Source organism: Cololabis saira, chromosome 5 (genome assembly GCF_033807715.1).
Source record: "Cololabis saira isolate AMF1-May2022 chromosome 5, fColSai1.1, whole genome shotgun sequence".
Classification (NCBI taxonomy): Eukaryota; Metazoa; Chordata; class Actinopteri; order Beloniformes; family Belonidae; genus Cololabis; species Cololabis saira.
Genome location: NC_084591.1, coordinates 2,273,015 through 2,294,835, shown reverse-complemented (window position 1 = coordinate 2,294,835; position 21,821 = coordinate 2,273,015). Strand labels below are relative to the sequence as shown.

Below are 21,821 nucleotides of genomic sequence, written 5' to 3'. Positions count from 1 at the left end.
TAATATTACGACTTTTTTCTCGTAATATTACAATTTATTCTCACAACATTAGGCTATGACTTTATTCTCGTAATTTTACGACTTTATTCTCGTAATTTTACGACTTTATTTTGTAATTTCCTTTTTTTTTGTCTTAGTTTGGCCCTAATACTCCACGACTTTATTCTCGTAATATTACGACTTTTTTCTCGTAATATTACAATTTATTCTCACAACATTAGGCTATGACTTTATTCTCGTAATTTTACGACTTTATTTTCGTAATTTCCTTTTTTTTTGTCTTAGTTTGGCCCTAATACTCCGTCGTAGAAAAAAGACCCTCCTTTCGTCGGAAAAATAAAAACGAGGAAAATTAAAATTCCTACAGATACAAAGGCCTTCGTCCGTGCTTGGGCCCTAATTAACAGATAAACAGTTTTGGTTGAAAGAAACACCAGTTTTACATCAGTTTTAAAAGAGCAAAGGCATTTTATTAGACCAGTTATCCAACTCTGATACACCACCATCTAACATCACAGCCATCGGTTCTGGATCCAACCGGTTCAAACCGGTTCAGACCTGCCAGGGAGCAGGGCCGGCTCCAGCTTTCTCGGGCCCCGTCTGTCTGAGGGGCCCCGGTCTGGGGGGGCCCCAATTAGCACAAAAATAGAGGAAATTCTGATTTCATCAAACTGCAAAGTTGTAAAAACCATGAAATCTGACTTAAAAAAACATTTTTACAGATTGAAATGACATTATAACATAATTATATTATATTTCAAAAGTGAAAATCAAAGATTCCAAAAACACAAAAGAACTTAAATCAAAATTTGCACATTTGAAATGAAAATGAAATGACACTCCTCTGAAATATTAAGACTTTAAAACTCCAAATATAAACATTTGCTCATTTAAAAGAAATAAATTATTTCAGACGTAAAATGTAGGACCAGGTCTGGTTTGTTGTAACCAGGAACTCTTTCAGGGAACTTTGGAGATTCAGTCGAAGTTTCAAAACAAACAAAAGGAAAAAAAAAAAAAAAAAAAGAAAGAAAAGATTTTTTTTAAGGTTTTTACAAAATTCGTTTCCAGTGAAATTAAATTATATTTGATTAGATCTGAACTGTACACACGTGAAATGATCAGGTGACGTCCTGACGGACGTCGCCGTGGCAACGGCCCTGCGGCATCCAGGACCAGAACCGAGCCGCCGGGTTCGGGTTCCGGTTCCGGTCCCGGTTCGGGCTCCGGAGCCACGACAGGTCAATGTTACACAAAACAGGACAAAATTTGTAGAGCAGAGCATTCTGGGTAAGATCTTCATCACCTGGGTGACTCTGCTGGAAGCTGTCAATCATCTGAGGGGGAGGAGTCCCGGGTGGGAGGAGCATAGACACGTAGACGCTGCCTATTGGAGCTGACTTTCAGGCGCGGCCGCCATCTTGGATGGGTCTCCAATGCGGCCGCCATCTTGGATGGGTCTCCAATGCGGCCGCCATCTTGGATGGGTCTTTCATCCCCGACTACAATAATCCATAACTCCCCGAATTTTACCCAATTTTTACACGGTTTGATTTTTTTACAAACGGCAGAGATTTAGTTATGATACAGGACGCTGTCACACATTAAAAATACTTACTTTTACGCTGAAAGACTTTGTATTATGCTCTTAAATAAATATAGAATAAATTCTATATTTTGATAAAGAAACAAGTTTGATTGTTCATTTGAATATGAATATATATATGTATGTGTATATATATATATATATATATATATATATATATATATATATATATATATATCTGAACTAAAGGTTTCATGTTTCTAGGTTTGAAGTGCTCACTACAAAGCTTTGAGGATTCAGTTACACGTAAGTAACATTAGTTACGATGATATAATATTACAAATGGTAAAATAGTCTAAATTATTGTTCAATCTTACTTGTGAAAGGTGATCCCACGCGATCTCGCTTCAATACTGCGCCGGTTATTGCAACCGTAAACTGTACAAAATACGGGCATAGTTTCGCTCTACGGTGACTCCGGTTGTCTCTGGCGCCTGGAGTGAGGAGACCCATCCAAGATGGCGGCGACGCTGGATTACGTTCCAGCGTGTCTATGGGGAGGAGTCCCGGTGGGAGGAGTCCCGGGTGGGAGGAGCCATGGTGGAAGGGGGCGTGGCCTCCCCTGGATCAGGGTCTGTAGGTCAGGAGGTCGTCGCAGCACCAGGGAGGCCCGGTCTGGTTCTGGACCTGGACTTCCTGACTTCAGTCCACCGTCAGACCCGACCCGGGGACCCTGATCCGGTCCGGTCTGGTTCCGGTCCGGCTAGTTGCCCCCCCTCAGCCCCCCGGCGGCGGCGGAGGACACGGCCCCGGCGGCGCCGGTCTGGAAGGTCTTGCTGGTCAGAACCCCCTGGGAGAATTCCTGCTGGGCCTTCTGGAAGCTGGCGCCGGTCCGGCGGTACATGCTGTGGACCTGGAAAAGATGTAACAGTTGGTTGTCATGGATACTGTGAGGTTAATCAAACTTTTGAACTAGTTTTGTCCTTATGAACTGTCACATGCTTTGTTAACAGATGTCAGGACAGCCACTTCCTGATATAGACAAGGGTTTCGACTGTCCTGCGGACAGCTGTCCCATCTTCCTTGAGGTTAACTAAAGGTTAACTGGACGCATCTGTTCAGACTTCCCGTTTTGGCCGGAAGGCATTTGACCCATTTGACCCATGTGACCAACTTCAGAAGGCCTCGGTGTGGTGCGAAGCAAACCAGTGCTCCCAAGGGATTTGTTCCCCCCGGTGGCTAAGTTGAGCCATGGGAAGTCTTTCCATGTCTCATCAGGAGGGAGGCAGGGTATGGTACATCACGAGGACTAAATACTAAATACCTTTTAAAATTTTTTTGTAGGAGCAGGCCTTGTGGAATGAACTAATGGCACTGTTAAGCTAAGGCTCAGGAAAACCATGGAAGAAACTGGGAAACCATGACCTGAAAAAGTTCTTGTGAGCTGCTGGTTTCTTCTCTCTCTCTCCTAAGCAGGAACTGCTGAAACTGGGTGACCAGATCCTGATTCGAGTGGTGAAAGGTCATCTCCCCGTTAGGACGGCCCTGTTGTTGTCCAGATTGCGACACCGGCAGCAGTAAAGGCTGCTAAACGATCTACGTGGGTTCACCAGTCGCAGTGAAAGCTAGTAGAAAACTTTCCAGACCCTGAGTAGGCCGGAAGTCGGACGGTATCAAAACCCTTGTCCGCTGAAGAACTCATCTGACGGCTACTCACCAGCCACGGGCCTGAAGAAGATGACTAGCCAAACTGACTGGCTACAACAAGCTGGAGAGGAGTCCGAGAGATGGAAGAAACTTTTCCACTAATGAGTCATGCTGACATGTTGGGAATTGTTCCTCAAACTCTTTACTTACATTGCTGTTGTAATTTATGAACACTGCTGTACGTTCATCCCTGATGAATGTGGTGCTGAATGTTACCAAAGATATAGCCGAATTACGTCAGTTGGCCAAAGTCGTGTCAGAAGACAGACGCTCAGCAGGCACCACCTTTTGGTCCTGGCTGACTTCCGGCCCCTGGACTGACATAGTGACTAAAATTATGATTCCGTTCATCACTGTCCTGGTACTGTTCTGTGTTTTCACTTCCTGTATCATTCTGTGTCTCCGTGCAATGGTCCAAAGGTCCATTGCAGATTTCCTTAGTCCAGTATTCTGAGGTCTATTTACCGACAACTCCAACGAACTCTAACTGATGACAAGGATGTTTATGATGACACTGGAATGTAAACTGTTTCATTTTGTGTACTGTGAAGTGTGCTTTAAAGCTTGTATGTGTCTTGGCCCTTTTTTAAAATGGGCAATCGCTCACTACGAGGATCGGAGAGGAATTGTGCCCTCTTATAGCCTCGGTTTTTCACCTCTCCCCTGACAAAATAATTATACTACTGTTTTAAACTACTACTAATGGTTGCATTAACAGCTTTCCCCTTGATATTTCTCATATGTTGAACTTATAGTATGGTGCTCATATCCTAAGCCTGATGGACGGATATTAGCTGAAAGTTTCATAAGAACAACAGGAGGGAATTGTGAGATTAATCAAACTTTTGAACTAGTTTTGTCCTTATGAACTGTCACATTGTTAACAGATGTCAGGACAGCCACTTCCTGATATAGACAAGGGTTTCGACTGTCCTGGCGACAGCTGTCCCATTGTCCTTGAGGTTAACTAAAGGTTAACTGGACGCATCTGTTCAGACTTCCCGTTTTCGCCGGAGGGCATTTGACCCATGTGACCCATTGACCTTTTGTGTTCTTTTAAAAACTTTAAGCTCCTGATCAGTTCTAAAGATGTTTGTTTACTACCACACACAATGTGTGACCTTTTAACCCCGATAGTCCACTGTTGTCTACCTTATATGTAATTTCCTGTTTCCCATTCTAAATAAAAAGCTGATGCAGAGGAGGAACCGCCGAAGCATTCGTCGAGAGCATCCATAAGAGAGCCACGTCGCTCTGCAAAGCTCTGACTTTGCTTCCCCTTCAGCAGAAAGCGCCTTGAAAATCATTCCAGTCTTTGGTGTTTTTATTTGTTAAGAGCTGGGTTTGATGTTGATTTAAACCTAACATTTTCTGGTGCCGAAACCCGGGACCCAAGATCTGTGACATTGGAACAGCGTAGGATCAACAGGCCACCTAAAACTGTTGACAGCCGTTCTGACTTTAGGGACGGGGCCAATAGAGTTGGTCTCGCGCCGGTCCGGAGTCCGGTGACGGGTCCCCGAGCCAGGAAAGGCACCAGAGACTGGTAAGAAGACCTCCCCTTACTTAAATACCTGGGGTATTGAAGTATTTTTGTGTAAAATACAAGTGAAATTCTGTGTATACTAACCTGGGGTTAGCGAAAAAGGTGTTGACAGCAGGTCTGGGACCCATTTTTGAAGTCAGGGACTTTTAAAATACTAGCCTGGGGTTAGTGTGTAAGGCCAACACCCACTCGGTCTGGTACCCGCTTTAAGGTCAGGGACTTTAAAGTACAGAATAACGAGAGGAGGGTTACTATTGGAATGTTTTTTTAATGGTTTTTGTCTAGTGTTTGTCTTGTCTGATGTTTATGATGGAACTGTCTATGTTCAATGTTGAGGTTTCCAAAATTGTGAAGCAAAATTTCAATTGTTCACTAAAAAGATCAGCGCCAAAACCAAACTGTCAAAAAAGGGAAACTTATGAGCTGAAAGAAACTTAAGAAAGCAAAAATAACTGGCTAAAATAGCAAACGCGTGGTTAAGCTGAAACTTATGCCTAAAATCATTTCTAAAAGATGCTTAGTCAATGGGAGACGTCCCTCACTCTAAGTGGAAAAAGATTGTGACAAAATCTTGCGAAATAATATACGAAACTTAAATGATTAGAAAATTGACTAATTTAAGACTAAAAGGAAAACGAATTAAATGTTCAGAAGGGGACAAGGTTCCAGCAGAGGAAAAGAAATGGCATAGATACAGAACAGATACGTTGTTGATTCCCTGACATGGAATGATCTGCTGTGATGAGACTTTAGAATAGAAGCCGTGGTATAAGCTCATTATAGCACAGTTAACAACCAATCAGATCATTATACCACAGTTCAGGGGATCATGGGTAGTTGATGTGGCTCTTTGCAGGAACACAGTAACCAATCGTGACTCTGACTGGTTGGACTCCCCTGACCCAGACCCTTCCAGACCACCTGGAGCAGGGGTCTGCAACGCAAAATGTTTTAGATCCATATTGGACCAAAAACACAAAAAACAAATATGTCTGGAGCCGCAAAAAACGAAAAGTCTTGTATCAGAATTAGAATGAAGGAACACATGCTGCATGCATCTATATTAGTTAGAACTGGGTACTCGGCTGCTAATGTAACTAATGTCTTTCCACACGACTCTTTTTGTTACGCAAATCTATGGAAGTATGAAAATCTATGAGTATTAGGGCCAGGCGAGAAAAAAAAGGAGAAAAATAAAAATCATATTTTAGAAGATTTTTTTTTTATGCACTTCGAGAAAAAAGTTGAAATGTCGAGAAAAAAGTTGAAATGTTTAGAAAAAAGTTCTTAAAATTGTATTTCAACATTAATCTCAACATTTTGACTTTTTTCTCAACATTTCGACTTTTTTCTCGAAGTGCATAATGAAAAAAAAAAATCTTCCCCTCTGAAATATGTTTTCTCCTGCATGGGCCTGATACTCTTCCGTACAAATCTTCGTTAACAGAAATATTGAAATGTAATATTCATTCGACACATTTTTACAACATTGGAAAACGTTAACGATGTTTGTGTCATGTTTGTCCTCCTACAGAAACCAGGTTAAAACAAAAAATATATTTCCCTCCCCATTGATTTCTATTTTCAAACATTTTTGAAAAAGCTCCAGGAGCCACTAGGGCGGCGCTAAAGAGCCACAGGTTTAGACCCCTGTTCTAGACCTTTCCATACCACCCAGAACCTTCAGCCCACCCAGCCCCACCAGACCACTTCTCCACCAGTTCTCCACCAGTTCTCCACCACTTCTCCACCAGTTCTCCACCAGTTCTCCACCACTTCTCCACCAGTTCTCCACCACTTCTCCACCACTTCTCCACCACTTCTCCACCAGTTCTCCACCAGTTCTCCACCACTTCTCCACCAGTTCTCCACCACTTCTCCACCACTTCTCCACCACTTCTCCACCACTTCTCCACCACTTCTCCACCAGTTCTCCACCAGTTCTCCACCAGTTCTCCACCAGTTCTCCACCAGTTCTCCACCAGTACTCCACCAGTACTCCACCAGTTCTCCACCACTTCTCCACCAGTTCTCCATCAGTACTCCACCAGTTCTCCACCAGTTCTCCACCACTTCTCCACCAGTTCTCCACCACTTCTCCACCACTTCTCCACCAGTTCTCCACCAGTTCTCCACCACTTCTCCACCAGTTCTCCACCACTTCTCCACCACTTCTCCACCAGTTCTCCACCAGTTCTCCACCACTTCTCCACCACTTCTCCACCACTTCTCCACCAGTTCTCCACCAGTTCTCCACCAGTTCTCCACCACTTCTCCACCAGTTCTCCACCACTTCTCCACCACTTCTCCACCACTTCTCCACCACTTCTCCACCACTTCTCCACCAGTTCTCCACCAGTTCTCCACCAGTTCTCCATCAGTTCTCCACCACTTCTCCACCAGTTCTCCACCACTTCTCCACCAGTTCTCCACCAGTTCTCCACCAGTTCTCCACCAGTTCTCCACCAGTTCTCCACCACTTCTCCACCACTTCTCCACCACTTCTCCACCAGTTCTCCACCAGTTCTCCACCAGTTCTCCATCAGTTCTCCACCACTTCTCCACCAGTTCTCCACCAGTTCTCCACCAGTTCTCCACCAGTTCTCCACCACTTCTCCACCAGTTCTCCACCAGTTCTCCACCAGTTCTCCACCAGTTCTCCACCAGTTCTCCACCAGTTCTCCACCAGTTCTCCACCAGTTCTCCACCACTTCTCCACCACTTCTCCACCACTTCTCCACCACTTCTCCACCACTTCTCCACCAGTTCTCCACCACTTCTCCACCACTTCTCCACCACTTCTCCACCACTTCTCCACCACTTCTCCACCACTTCTCCACCAGTTCTCCACCAGTTCTCCATCAGTTCTCCACCACTTCTCCACCAGTTCTCCACCACTTCTCCACCAGTTCTCCACCACTTCTCCACCAGTTCTCCACCACTTCTCCACCAGTTCTCCACCAGTTCTCCACCAGTTCTCCACCAATTCTCCACCAGTTCTCCCCCAGGAGGATCTTATTTTTTTATTTATTTATTTGGATCATGTGCTCAGTATGGTACACTGATTCATAACATGTCGTGTAATCATTTGGATCAAAAAGGAGTAGCTGAAGCTCTGAGCTTATAAATGCCTTTAACCTTCACATTATTATTATTTACACTTTCTACAACAAATTATTTCTAGCATTTCCACCCAAAAAAGAAGCAAACACAAAACACACAAAAAAATATATGTAACAACAAAGAACCAGTAAGAAAAGAAAAAAGGAAAAATAAATAATTACTAGTCTCGATTAAAACAAGGACAAAAAGATCAGTAATTATTACCTGCATAATTCCATAATTCTCTCTCTTGCATCTTATCCTTCAATCTTGTTGGTATTTACTAATCATGGTCTGTTTTAAACTATTTTTAAACTGTATGATGTTTTTACTTTGTTTAAGATTATCTGCCAAGCTATTCCACAACTTAACCTGTAACTGAAACACACTTTTAAGTGTTTTAACTGTTGGTTGTTTGAGATTCTGTTCCCCCTTAACTCATATTCATCTCTATCCTTAAACAGTTTTTGTATGTTGCAGGGGAGTGAATTATTCTTTGCTTTGTATATTATCTGTGCCGTTTTTAAATTCAACTAAGTCAGTCAATTTTAGTGCGTTTAATTTCCAGAACAAAACATTTGTGTGATGATAAAATCCTACATTATTTACTGTTGAGACTGAGAGTGCTCTCAATTATTTGTGTTTGTTTGAACTCAAGCTGTGTGTCACTTGTTAATTGGTTGATCTGATTGACCAGACAGGTGCTGTGATTTGTGGGTGTGTCAATAAATGGCTGCGCATCCACAGCTGATTGCAGTTGTTGGATCGAGTGAAACGAAAGACTGTGTGAAGCTCTGTTATTCCCGTTTTGGTGTCTATCTTTATTCGGGTTTACCACGCCAAGCCGCCTGCTGCATAACCCTGCCAACAGGTTATGGGCCCAGAGACAATCCAGAATAACCCACAGAGAGTGTGATGACGACGCTGACACCATGAGTAAAAGGATTACAGACGCAAGCCGCTGGTCCCGGCTTCAGTTCAATGGAGATGAAAAGAACTATGAGATTTGGGAGACAAAATTCTTGGGCCACCTTCGTCTGCAAGGCCTGAAAGATGTTATCTTCAATGATCCTGAGACAGACGACGAAGCTGAGCTGGTTGATGATGCAGCCAAGAATGCCGAGGCATATGCAGAACTTATCCAATTTCTGGATTACAAGAGCCTATCGTTGATAATGAGAGAGGCGGCTGATGATGGGCGAGCAGCGCTAAAGATTTTGAGAGACTACTATCAAGGTAGAGGCAAGCCACGTATCATCAATCTCTATACAGAACTGACGTCCCTTCAGAAATCAGACAGTGAAAGTGTCACTGAATATGTGATCCGCGCTGAAACTGCAATCACTGCTCTGAGAAATGCCGGAGAAATATTAAGTGATGGACTATTGGTGGCTATGGTTTTAAAAGGCTTGCCAGAGTCATTCAAGCCTTTTTCTGTCCATATCACGCAGTATGATGCGGCAATGACTTTTGCTGAATTTAAAACAAAGTTGCGCAGCTACGAGGACACAGACAAGATGCGGGCTGCAGCAACAGCTGACAATGTGATGAAGGTGCGCATGCAGCAGCAAAGAGGGAGACCCGACAGCGCAGGTGACCGGGCAGCAGCAGACCTGACGTGCTTCAGATGCGGCCTGAGAGGACACCTCGCCAGAGACTGCCGGCGTAAACTGTGGTGCAGTCACTGCAGGAGCGCCACGCACCGGGACACCACCTGCAGAAAGAAACAGCGCCAGCGCAGCGAGCGAGATGACGCACGTAAAGTCTACGGGGAGACAGCGGGTGAGGACCAAGAGTACGCCTTCCGAGTGAGTGAGGGGACAGCCAGTGTCAACGTGAGGGGCCTGATGGTCGACTGCGGAGCTACCTCGCATATCATCACAGACCACACAAAGTTCAAGCGGTTTGATGATGGGTTCCAGGCTGAGACACACTGCATAGAGCTGGCTGACGGTACGAGATGCAAAGGGGTTGCAGAGCGCCGCGGTGACGCAGAGGTATGTTTGACTGACAGCGGAGGCAGACAAATAAACACTGTACTGAAACAAGCCCTGTACATCCCATCCTATCCACAAGGCATTTTTTCTGTGAAGGCAGCTACTGCCAACGGGGCCACAGTGATTTTCAAAAAGGAAAAGGACAATTTAATTCACAGAGACGGTACGAAATTCCGCATTCATGTGCATGACAGACTGTATTACTTGCACACAGTGAATGATAATGATGAATGTGATGATCAGTGCATGGGGTGTTTTGATATGCAGACTTGGCATGAGGTCCTTGGACATTGCAACTATGATGACATTCAGAAATTGCAGAGTGTGGTTAACGGGATGAAAATTAAAGGTTCAATAAACAAACCTCCACATTGTGAAGTGTGCACCCTGGGAAAACTTTATCAAACGAGAAACAGAAATCCTGACGCAAGAGCTAGAACACCTTTAGAACTGGTACACACGGATTTGGCAGGACCAATCCACCCAGAGTCGAGAGATGGGCACAAATATGCCCTCTCATTTACTGATGATTTTTCTAGTACAGTTTTTGTGTATTTTTTGAAAAACAAAAGTGACACATTACATGCAACGGAGAAGTTTCTGGCTGATGTAGCGCCATATGGTAAAGTTAAATGTTTCAGATCGGACAATGGTACTGAATTCACAGGTAAAGGTTACCAGGCTCTACTCATTAAACAGGGGATTAGACATGAAAAATCAGCACCTTACTCTCCCCACCAGAATGGCACTGCTGAGCGCAACTGGCGCACACTTTTTGATATGGCACGATGTATGTTAATTGAAAGCAACCTGCCAAAACAACTGTGGACTTATGCAGTTCAGACTGCCGCTGTGGTTAGAAACAGATGTTTCAACAAACGTACAAAACAGACACCAATAGAAGCATTGACAGGCAAGAGGCCTAATTTATCTAGGATGCAGACATTTGGGTCAGAGTGTTTTGTTTATGTTCGAGAGAAAAGAAAACTAGACCCAAGATGTGAGAAGGGTGTTTTCATCGGGTATGACAAGAACAGTCCGGCGTACATCATTTACTTCCCTGAGACTAAGAGGGTGCAGAAGCACAGGGTGGTAAAGTTTGTAGCCAAGATGGGTGCAGAGCAGCAGACTCAAGTGAATTTAACGCCTATAGATGACTTTGTACAGTACAAATCCAGGAGTCCAGAGCACCATGTCCCACTAGAACATGAAGTGAAGTCTGAAGCAAGTTGCCACCAGTCGGTTCCAGTAGAGGTCAAGTGTGAGCCTGAAGTTGGTGAAGTTAGTCGTTACCCTTCTAGAGAGAGGAGGATGCCAGACAGGTACACAGATTGTAGAATGCCTAAGTATACGTCTGAGGAGATGGATCAAGTTCAGAGTAACATAGACTACTGTTATCGAGTCATGTGTGACATACCAGTTTCATTCACAGAAGCTGTAACATCGGATAAGTCAACAGAGTGGGTCAGAGCGATGGATGAGGAGATTCATTCACTTAGAGAGAACACATTTACCCTAACTAGCCTACCTGAGGGCAAGAAAGTAGTGGGGGGTAGATGGGTGTATGCTATTAAAAACAATCCTGATGGTTCTGAGAAATACAAGGCCCGCTATGTCGCAAAAGGATACAGTCAAAAGATGGGTGTAGATTATGTGGAGACTTTTTCCCCCACAGCTAACTTGACTAGCATCAGAGTGCTAATGCAGAAAGCAGCACAGGAAAATTTGGTTCTGCACCAAATGGATGTAAAAACAGCCTACTTAAATGCACCAATAGACAAGGAGATTTACATGGAACAACCAGAGGGGTATGAGGTGCAATCTCAAACAAATGAAAAGCTGGTGTGTAAACTAGAAAGGTCACTGTATGGGCTAAAACAATCAGGCAGGAATTGGAACAGAGTTTTACATGACTATCTAACCAAAAACAAGTTTGTACAGAACCAAGCTGACCACTGTGTTTACACAAGGGAAACAGAGCAAAACAAGGTGATCATGGTTATTTGGATTGATGACTTACTCATTGCAGCAAGTGATGAAAATTCATTGAATGTTGTAAAAGACATGCTTACAGCAAGGTTTAAAATGAAGGATCTGGGAAAACTTGGACATTTTCTTGGTATTGATTTTAACCAGAGTGAAGACTGTGTAACAATGTCTCAGACAAAGTATGTAGGAAAAATCCTTGAGAGGTTTGACATGGAAAATTGTAAACCTAGATCCACACCGTGTGAGCAAAAACTTAACTACACGGATGATGCAGTACTCATGAGTGATGTCACAAGATACAGAGAGGCAGTAGGAAGCCTCATCTGACTGTCTGTACCAGACCTGATTTGAGCTTTATAATAAGCAAACTGTCACAATACTTCTCTAAACCTACAGAACAGCAATGGGGTACAGTTAAACATGTCCTAAGGTATCTAAAAGGTACAAGTGACAAAGTACTATGTTACAGGCGAAGTGATGAGAACCTAGGGATACAAGCGTACAGTGATGCAGATTGGGCTGCTGATACCTCTGATAGACGAAGTACATCTGGTTACTGTATAAGCTTAACCAAAGGGGGCGCTTTAGTGTCATGGAAGACCAAAAAGCAGCCAACGGTAGCACTGTCCACTTGTGAGTCAGAGTATATAGCACTCGCTGCTACTATCCAAGAGTGTCTCTACCTTACTCATTTCCTAGAGGGGATTGATAAGCATCCATATGCAATACCTAAAGTATACGAGGACAACCAAGGCACGGTTTGTTTAGCTAAAAATCCTGTCAGCGGACAGAGGTGTAAACATGTGGATATCAAGTACCACTTCATTCGATCCACTGTAAACAATGGCAAAATGATCTTGACTTATTGTCAGACCAATGAAATGGTTGCAGACCTATTTACCAAACCTGCAACAAAATTTAAGTTGAAACAGTTTGATGAATTTATGTTTGGAGTTAATTAAGTTTTCTTTTGGAACAATGTGAGAGCAAGTGGGGGTGTTGAGACTGAGAGTGCTCTCAATTATTTGTGTTTGTTTGAACTCAAGCTGTGTGTCACTTGTTAATTGGTTGATCTGATTGACCAGACAGGTGCTGTGATTTGTGGGTGTGTCAATAAATGGCTGCGCATCCACAGCTGATTGCAGTTGTTGGATCGAGTGAAACGAAAGACTGTGTGAAGCTCTGTTATTCCCGTTTTGGTGTCTATCTTTATTCTGGTTTACCACGCCAAGCCGCCTGCTGCATAACCCTGCCAACATTTACAATTCTTATTGCTTTTTTTTGCATTACATAAATGGGTTGAAGATTGGTTTTAAAAGTATTTCCCCAAATCTCCACACAGTACTTCAGATACGGTAAAATTAATGAATTATAAAGTATGTATAATGTTTTTAGGTTTAAAGCAGCACAACGTAACTTTCAGCTTTTCTGAGTTTGGCGGCATCTTTTGGACAAAAGCAGTAGTGTTTTACCAGAAAGAACACTACGTTTCCCATGAGCACCAGCGCGAACTGCCGGAAAACTCCTGTCCCGTCGCTGCATTTGTTTTGAGAAAAGACGGGACGCTTTTCTGTTTCACCAAGTGAACAGATGGAACGCAAAAAAAAAAGATGTTAAACTGCTGGAAAGGAACTGGAATTTACCGGGAACCTTAAACAAGGAAGCCAGGGAGCGGTATATGGAGAAAATAATGATTATTAACGGTCTGGATCCATATGAAATCACTACTGAAGAGCCATGTGTTTCAATAAATTTGTATAATAGTACAACATACAGTACATGTTTTGTATCCCTCTTACTTCTCTTTTCTTTTTTTTTGACTGCTATATTATGTTGAAGAGGCGTGAGCAATATTTTTGTTTTCCTCGTGAGATTATTTTTTCCTCTGCAGCTACAAATAAGAGTTAATATTTTTTCCTCAACAAACTAGTTTTATCTGAAGATTGGGGTTAATCGCAGCGCAGAGAGCTGGCCAGCAACTGCGTTTAGCTGGAGAAGTGGGGAATAAAACCCGTGTTTTGATCCGCCCCGGTCTGCGTGAGTGTTTGTGGTTTAAGGCTGTTTATGGTTCTGCGTTAAATCGACGCAGAGCCTACGGCGTAGGGTACGCGTCGCCACGTGCCCTACGCCGTAGGTCTGCGTCGATTTAATGCAGACCTACGGCGTAGGCCTCCGAGCAGGAAAGCGGTGAAAAGTTAAACCATTAGCGATCTTTTCTCCACGTCTGTTGTGTGGAGCTGCTGCAGCCACAACGCAGCTTCTGCGGAGCTCTGCGCTCCACGCCCCGCCCATTTTCGTCTCGACTACGAATTGGGAAGGAGGGGGAAGTGACGTATGCTGTAAAGCAGTCAAAGTCGTAACGATTTGTAGTTTTTTAGTGTGGCAGGGTTCCTACCATGCTCCTCAAAGTTACATAGTGCCGGTGAAGGAGATACAGACCCCTCAGACCATGACAGAGGTTCATTAAACCTGTTGGAAGTTGATGTTCCTTCACAATGATGATGATGAAATATTAGATTAAGGTGGAAAAGTTACATAGTGTCGCTTTAATATGTGTCTAGTTTTTCCTAGAATGCCGATACTTTTAGCCAACTTTGATCTAATATATTTCATGTGGGGCTTCCAGTTAAGATTGTGGTCTATTATTACTCCTAAAAAAGAAGCATCATAGACTCTTTCAAGCTTTACATTATCTTGTATCTTACCATCTTGAGCATGAAGATGGACATCCCGGCGCAGAAGGTGAAGAGCACGGCCACCACCATCATGATGGCTCCCACCGCTTTGTTCGCTCCGATGACGGTGAAGGCCGTGATCCAGCCGCTGGGGGGGAAACAGGGTTAGTCCTTCATCTGGTCCAGGACCTGGTCCAGGACCTGGTCCTGGACCCAGGCCCGGTTCTGCTGTCCTCAGAGAGAACTGCTAGCAATGTCTACGTTCAGATCTATAATGGTCCATACGGACCGGTCCAAACGGACCTCAGACTGGTGTCGGTACCGGTACCAGAAGAAGAGAGAGAACGGAAGCAGGAACTTACAGACGGGCTGAAGACGTCTCCGTCTGAAGAGATGAAAGTGCAGAAGAGGAGGAAGAGGAGAAGAGAGAACAGAAGCAGAAGACTTTATCATCAGCGAACGAAGATATGTTGAATCCAGTGATGAAGGAGAGACTAAGGTATATAAGATATCTATCTATCTATCTATCTATCTATCTATCTATCTATCTATCTATCTATCTATCTATCTATCTATCTATCTATCTATATGTAATAATTGCTCGGGAATCATGTTCCTGTTTCTGGAAAGATCCTAGAGACAACTTCTGTTGTAGGTAGCGGCGGAGAGAGATAAAGGTAGCGGTGGAGAGATAAAGGTAGCGGTGGAGAGAGATAAAGGTAGCGGTGGAGAGAGATAAAGGTAGCGGCGGAGAGAGATAAAGGTAGCGGTGGAGAGAGATAAAGGTAGCGGTGGAGAGATAAAGGTGGGGAGAGATAAAGGTAGCGGCGAGAGATAAAGGTAGCGGCAGAGAGCGATAAAGGTAGCGGCGGAGAGAGATAAAGGTAGCGGTGGAGAGATAAAGGTGGAGAGAGATAAAGGTAGCGGTGGAGAGAGATAAAGGTAGCGGTGGAGAGATAAAGGTAGCGGTGGAGAGAGATAAAGGTAGCGATGGAGAGAGATAAAGGTGGTGAGAGATAAAGGTAGCGGTGGAGAGAGATAAAGGTAGCGGCGGAGAGAGATAAAGGTAGCGGCGGAGAGAGATAAAGGTAGCGGCGGAGAGAGATAAAGGTAGCGGCGGAGAGAGATAAAGGTAGCGGCGGAGAGAGATAAAGGTAGCGGTGGAGAGAGATAAAGGTGGTGAGAGATAAAGGTAGCGGTGGAGAGAGATAAAGGTAGCGGTGGAGAGAGATAAAGGTAGCGATGGAGAGAGATAAAGGTGGTGAGAGATAAAGGTAGCGGTGGAGAGAGATAAAGGTGGAGAGAGATAAAGGTAGCGGTGGAGAGAGATAAAGGTGGGGAGAGATAAAGGTAGCGGTGGAGAGATAAAGGTAGCGGTGGAGAGAGATAAAGGTAGCGGTGGAGAGAGATAAAGGTAGCGGTGGAGAGAGATAAAGGTAGCGATGGAGAGATAAAGGTAGCGGTGGAGAGAGATAAAGGTAGCGGCGGAGAGGGATAAAGGTAGCGGTGGAGAGATAAAGGTAGCGGTGGAGAGAGATAAAGGTAGCGGTGGAGAGATATAAAGGTAGCGGCGGAGAGATAAAGGTAGCGGCGGAGAGATAAAGGTAGCGGCGGAGAGGGATAAAGGTAGCGGTGGAGAGGGATAAAGGTGGTGAGAGACAAAGGTAGCGGTGGAGAGATAAAGGTAGCGATGGAGAGATAAAGGTAGCGGCGGAGAGAGATAAAGGTAGCGGCGGAGAGAGATAAAGGTAGCGGCGGAGAGAGATAAAGGTAGCGGCGGAGAGAGATAAAGGTAGCGGCGGAGAGAGATAAAGGTAGCGGCGGAGAGAGATAAAGGTAGCGGTGGAGAGAGATAAAGGTAGCGGTGGAGAGCGATAAAGGTAGCGGTGGAGAGAGATAAAGGTAGCGGTGGAGAGAGATAAAGGTAGTGGTGGAGAGATATAAAGGTAGCGGTGGAGAGATAAAGGTGGAGAGAGATAAAGGTAGCGGCGGCGAGAGATAAAGGTGGTGAGAGATAAAGGTAGCGGTGGAGAGAGATAAAGGTGGAGAGAGATAAAGGTGGTGAGAGATAAAGGTAGCGGTGGAGAGAGATAAAGATAGCGGTGGTGAGAGATAAAGGTAGCGGTGGAGAGAGATAAAGGTAGCGGTGGAGAGAGATAAAGGTAGCGGTGGAGAGAGATAAAGGTAGCGGTGGAGAGAGATAAAGGTAGCGATGGAGAGATAAAGGTAGCGGTGGAGAGATAAAGGTAGCGGTGGAGAGATAAAGGTAGCGGCGGAGAGGGATAAAGGTAGCGGCGGAGAGAGATAAAGGTAGCGGCGGAGAGAGATAAAGGTAGCGGCGGAGAGAGATAAAGGTAGCGGTGGAGAGAGATAAAGGTAGCGAGAGATAAAGGTAGCGGTGGAGAGAGATAAAGGTAGCGGTGGAGAGAGATAAAGGTAGCGGTGGAGAGCGATAAAGGTAGCGGTGGAGAGAGATAAAGGTAGCGGTGGAGAGAGATAAAGGTAGCGCTGGAGAGAGATAAAGGTAGCGGTGGAGAGAGATAAAGGTAGCGGTGGAGAGAGATAAAGGTAGCGGTGGAGAGAGATAAAGGTAGCGGTGGAGAGATTAAGGTAGCGGTGGAGAGATAAAGGTAGCGGTGGAGAGAGATAAAGGTAGCGGTGGAGAGATAAAGGTAGCGGTGGAGAGATAAAGGTAGCGGCGGAGAGATAAAGGTAGCGGTGGAGAGATAAAGGTAGCGGCGGAGAGAGATAAAGGTAGCGGCGGAGAGATAAAGGTAGCGGTGGAGAGATAAAGGTAGCGGCGGAGAGAGATAAAGGTGGTGAGAGACAAAGGTAGCGGTGGAGAGGGATAAAGGTGGTGAGAGACAAAGGTAGCGGTGGAGAGGGATAAAGGTAGCGGTGGAGAGGGATAAAGGTAGCGGCGGAGAGAGATAAAGGTAGCGGCGGAGAGAGATAAAGGTAGCAGCGGAGAGAGATAAAGGTAGCGGCGGAGAGAGATAAAGGTAGCGGCGGAGAGAGATAAAGGTAGCGGCGGAGAGAGATAAAGGTAGCGGCGGAGAGAGATAAAGGTAGCGGTGGAGAGAGATAAAGGTAGCGGTGGAGAGAGATAAAGGTAGCGGTGGAGAGAGATAAAGGTAGCGGTGGAGAGCGATAAAGGTAGCGGTGGAGAGAGATAAAGGTAGCGGTGGAGAGAGATAAAGGTAGCGGTGGAGAGAGATAAAGGTAGCGGTGGAGAGAGATAAAGGTAGCGGTGGAGAGAGATAAAGGTAGCGGTGGAGAGATATAAAGGTAGCGGTGGAGAGATATAAAGGTAGCGGTGGAGAGATAAAGGTGGAGAGAGATAAAGGTAGCGGCGGCGAGAGATAAAGGTGGTGAGAGATAAAGGTAGCGGTGGAGAGAGATAAAGGTGGAGAGAGATAAAGGTAGCGGTGGAGAGAGATAAAGGTAGCGGTGGAGAGAGATAAAGGTAGCGGTGGAGAGATAAAGGTAGCGGTGGAGAGAGATAAAGATAGCGGTGGTGAGAGATAAAGATAGCGGTGGTGAGAGATAAAGGTAGCGGTGGAGAGAGATAAAGGTAGCGGTGGAGAGAGATAAAGGTAGCGGTGGAGAGAGATAAAGGTAGCGGTGGAGAGAGATAAAGGTAGCGATGGAGAGAGATAAAGGTAGCGATGGAGAGATAAAGGTAGCGGTGGAGAGATAAAGGTAGCGGCGGAGAGGGATAAAGGTAGCGGCGGAGAGAGATAAAGGTAGCGGCGGAGAGAGATAAAGGTAGCGGCGGAGAGAGATAAAGGTAGCGGCGGAGAGAGATAAAGGTAGCGGCGGAGAGAGATAAAGGTAGCGGCGGAGAGAGATAAAGGTAGCGGCGGAGAGAGATAAAGGTAGCGGTGGAGAGCGATAAAGGTAGCGGTGGAGAGCGATAAAGGTAGCGGTGGAGAGCGATAAAGGTAGCGGTGGAGAGAGATAAAGGTAGCGGTGGAGAGAGATAAAGGTAGCGGTGGAGAGAGATAAAGGTAGCGGTGGAGAGAGGTAAAGGTAGCGGTGGAGAGAGGTAAAGGTAGCGGCGGAGAGAGGTAAAGGTAGCGGCGGAGAGAGATAAAGGTAGCGGCGGAGAGAGATAAAGGTAGCGGCGGAGAGAGATAAAGGTAGCGGTGGAGAGATTAAGGTAGCGGTGGAGAGATAAAGGTAGCGGTGGAGAGAGATAAAGGTAGCGGTGGTGAGAGATAAAGGTAGCGGTGGAGAGAGATAAAGGTAGCGGTGGAGAGAGATAAAGGTAGCGGTGGAGAGAGATAAAGGTAGCGGTGGAGAGAGATAAAGGTAGCGGTGGAGAGATAAAGGTAGCGGTGGAGAGATAAAGGTAGCGGTGGAGAGATAAAGGTAGCGGTGGAGAGATAAAGGTAGCGGTGGAGAGATAAAGGTAGCGGTGGAGAGATAAAGGTAGCGGTGGAGAGAGATAAAGGTAGCGGTGGTGAGAGATAAAGGTAGCGGTGGAGAGAGATAAAGGTAGCGGTGGAGAGAGATAAAGGTAGCGGTGGAGAGAGATAAAGGTAGCGGTGGAGAGAGATAAAGGTAGCGGCGGAGAGAGATAAAGGTAGCGGCGGAGAGAGATAAAGGTAGCGGCGGAGAGAGATAAAGGTAGCGGTGGAGAGAGATAAAGGTGGAGAGAGATAAAGGTGGAGAGAGATAAAGGTAGCGGTGGAGAGAGATAAAGGTAGCGGTGGAGAGAGATAAAGGTAGCGGTGGAGAGAGATAAAGGTAGCGGTGGAGAGAGATAAAGGTAGCGGTGGAGAGAGATAAAGGTAGCGGTGGAGAGAGATAAAGGTAGCGGTGGAGAGATAAAGGTAGCGGCGGAGAGATAAAGGTAGCGGTGGAGAGAGATAAAGGTAGCGGTGGAGAGAGATAAAGGTAGCGGCGGTGAGATAAAGGTAGCGGTGGAGAGAGATAAAGGTAGCGGTGGAGAGAGATAAAGGTAGCGGCGGTGAGAGATAAAGGTACCTGTTGCCCCGCCCACTCACCTGTTGCCCCACTTGGGGATTCCCACCGCCTGGATGACGAAGATCACCACTTGGCAGAAGAACACGAAGAAGAAGAAGAAGAAGCTGAAGGAGCTGTCGGTCCTGGAGACACAGAGAACGGGTCAACGCTGAGGTGGAACTGAAACCAGGACCAGCAGGACCACCAGGACCAGTACCAGGACTCACCTGAAGGCCTTGTAGACGGGCCGGTACCAGCACAGGAAGGAGCAGGGCGTGAACAGGATGAGCCAGAGGATGGACAGGCCGAAGTCCACGGCACAGGCGGTGTCCGATGTGAGGCAGGCCAGGCAGGCCAGCAGGTTCAGGAACAGGGTCACGCTGTGGACTGGGGGGGACGTTAGCAGAGGGACGTTAGCAGAGGGATGTTAGCAGGACATTAGCAGAGGGATGTTAGCAGGACGTTAGCAGAGGGATGTTAGCAGGACATTAGCAGAGGGATGTTAGCAGGACGTTAGCAGAGGGATGTTAGCAGGACGTTAGCAGAGGGGCGTTAGCAGGATGTTAGCAGGACGTTAGCAGAGGGGCGTTAGCATGACGTTAGCGCGGCGGCGTTACACCATGGATGTATTATAATAACTGGATACCTGACCAGAAAATGGCCGCCGTTCATTTCAATGGAAGTTGCTCGTATTAATATAATATGTATTAATATAATATATGAATTAATGTTTATTATTACATGTATATTATTACATATATTATTAATGTATCAATATAATATAATTACATAATATGTATTAATATTATATATGAATTAATGTATATTATTACATGTATATTATTACATATATTATTAATGTATTAATATAATATAATTATATAATATGTATTAATATAATATATTAATGAATGTATATTATTACATGTATATTATTTTTTTAATTTTTTGTATGATTTATTTATGAAACTTATACAAATTACATGTATATTATTACATATATTATTAATGTATTAATATAATATAATTATATAATATGTATTAATATAATATAATTATATAATATGTATTAATATAATACATCCGTGGAATGCACGGACACGGCTGTGACGTCAGCCGTGACGTCACGCCCAGAAAGAGACTTTTCTTTGACTTTTTTGGCCGTTATAAAACATTTTTGACGGATATAAAGTCCATGACTTAAAAGTATAGAATACAAAGATTAGTAATTGCCGGTGATTACAGCTGGAGGTTCCTGTGAACAGTTTTAGAGGCTTCTCTTTTACTATTGCGGTCGATGGGAAAAAAGCTTTTTGGGCCCCATGGGATTTTCTGTTGCAGTACCGCGGCTGGACACAAAAAAAAATCGGCGTGCTGCTGAGTGCAAGACAGGGAGGTGGCGTTACACCGTATCATAACTGCATGCGATGCGAACGAGCGCCAGCAACAAAATCAATTCCATTGCTTTATTTTCTATTGGACTGTCCTAACTGGCCGCAGCGACGCAGCGTTTTGAGCTGAACATTTGTCGTCCTGCTTCTATTTTCTTCCTGTCGCTCGCGTTGAAAGCCGGTTGAAAGCCGGTTGAAAGCGCTGTAGGAAACGGTCATGGAGTTATCTCGATGATTCCTCCTCGTTGAATTGATATTTTTTTTATCGTCATTTTTATCGTCATTGGGATAAATGCCAGAAATTATCGTGATACATTTTTTAGTCCGTACCGCCCATCCCTAGGGAGCTGTCAATCCAAATAACTTGGGGGGCCCGTATTAAAGCTTTCAGTGTGGCTTGCATGCAGTTATGACCCGGCCAGAACCAGAACTCACACATCCACAGGTAGTACATCATCCGGCAGACCCGCTGGTACTCGGGCGGGATCTCCTCCTCAAAGTCCTGGTAGAAACACGGCCGGATGGGGAAACTCTTGGGCAGCCGCGGCCAGTTGTTGGCCTTCCCTGTGGAGACACGCCGCTGAGCATGGTGGCTAGCAGAACCGGGCCTGCCGGCACCAGGACCGGGCCTGCCGGCACCAGGACCGGGCCTGCCGGCACCAGGACCGGGCCTGCCGGCACCATTTCATTTCATTTCATTTTATTCTTTATTTCATTCAAAAAACAAAACCATTCAATACAAATACAAACACAAATGTTCCCAACTTGTGAATGAAAAGGGAGCAGAAAGAAGAAGAATCTTATCTGATCTGCCCCTTTCACAAATAACATAAATTAAAAATAATTATAATAATAAAAACAACAAATAAAAACAACTAAAATAAAATAAAATGTAAA

At 45.0% G+C, this 21,821-nt stretch overlaps 1 protein-coding gene across 3 annotated transcripts in view; it reads right to left on the bottom strand.

Moving 5' to 3' along the window:
- Positions 1-448: 448 nt before the first annotated feature.
- Positions 449-21,821, bottom strand: part of scamp2 (secretory carrier membrane protein 2) — a 36,591-nt gene continuing 15,218 nt past the window's right edge. For 2 of the 3 annotated variants that reach the window (XM_061720799.1, XM_061720800.1), the window contains exons 5-9: positions 21,360-21,488; positions 19,761-19,920; positions 19,575-19,676; positions 14,593-14,710; positions 449-2,459 (exon numbers count right to left, since the gene is read on the bottom strand). In XM_061720799.1, coding sequence (XP_061576783.1) covers positions 2,310-2,459; positions 14,593-14,710; positions 19,575-19,676; positions 19,761-19,920; positions 21,360-21,488 — 659 coding nt within the window. In that variant the 3' untranslated portion in view covers positions 449-2,309. Of the gene's footprint in view, positions 2,460-14,592; positions 14,711-14,924; positions 14,948-19,574; positions 19,677-19,760; positions 19,921-21,359; positions 21,489-21,821 lie in introns of all 3 variants that reach the window. The other variant, XR_009782677.1, reaches the window with a different exon arrangement.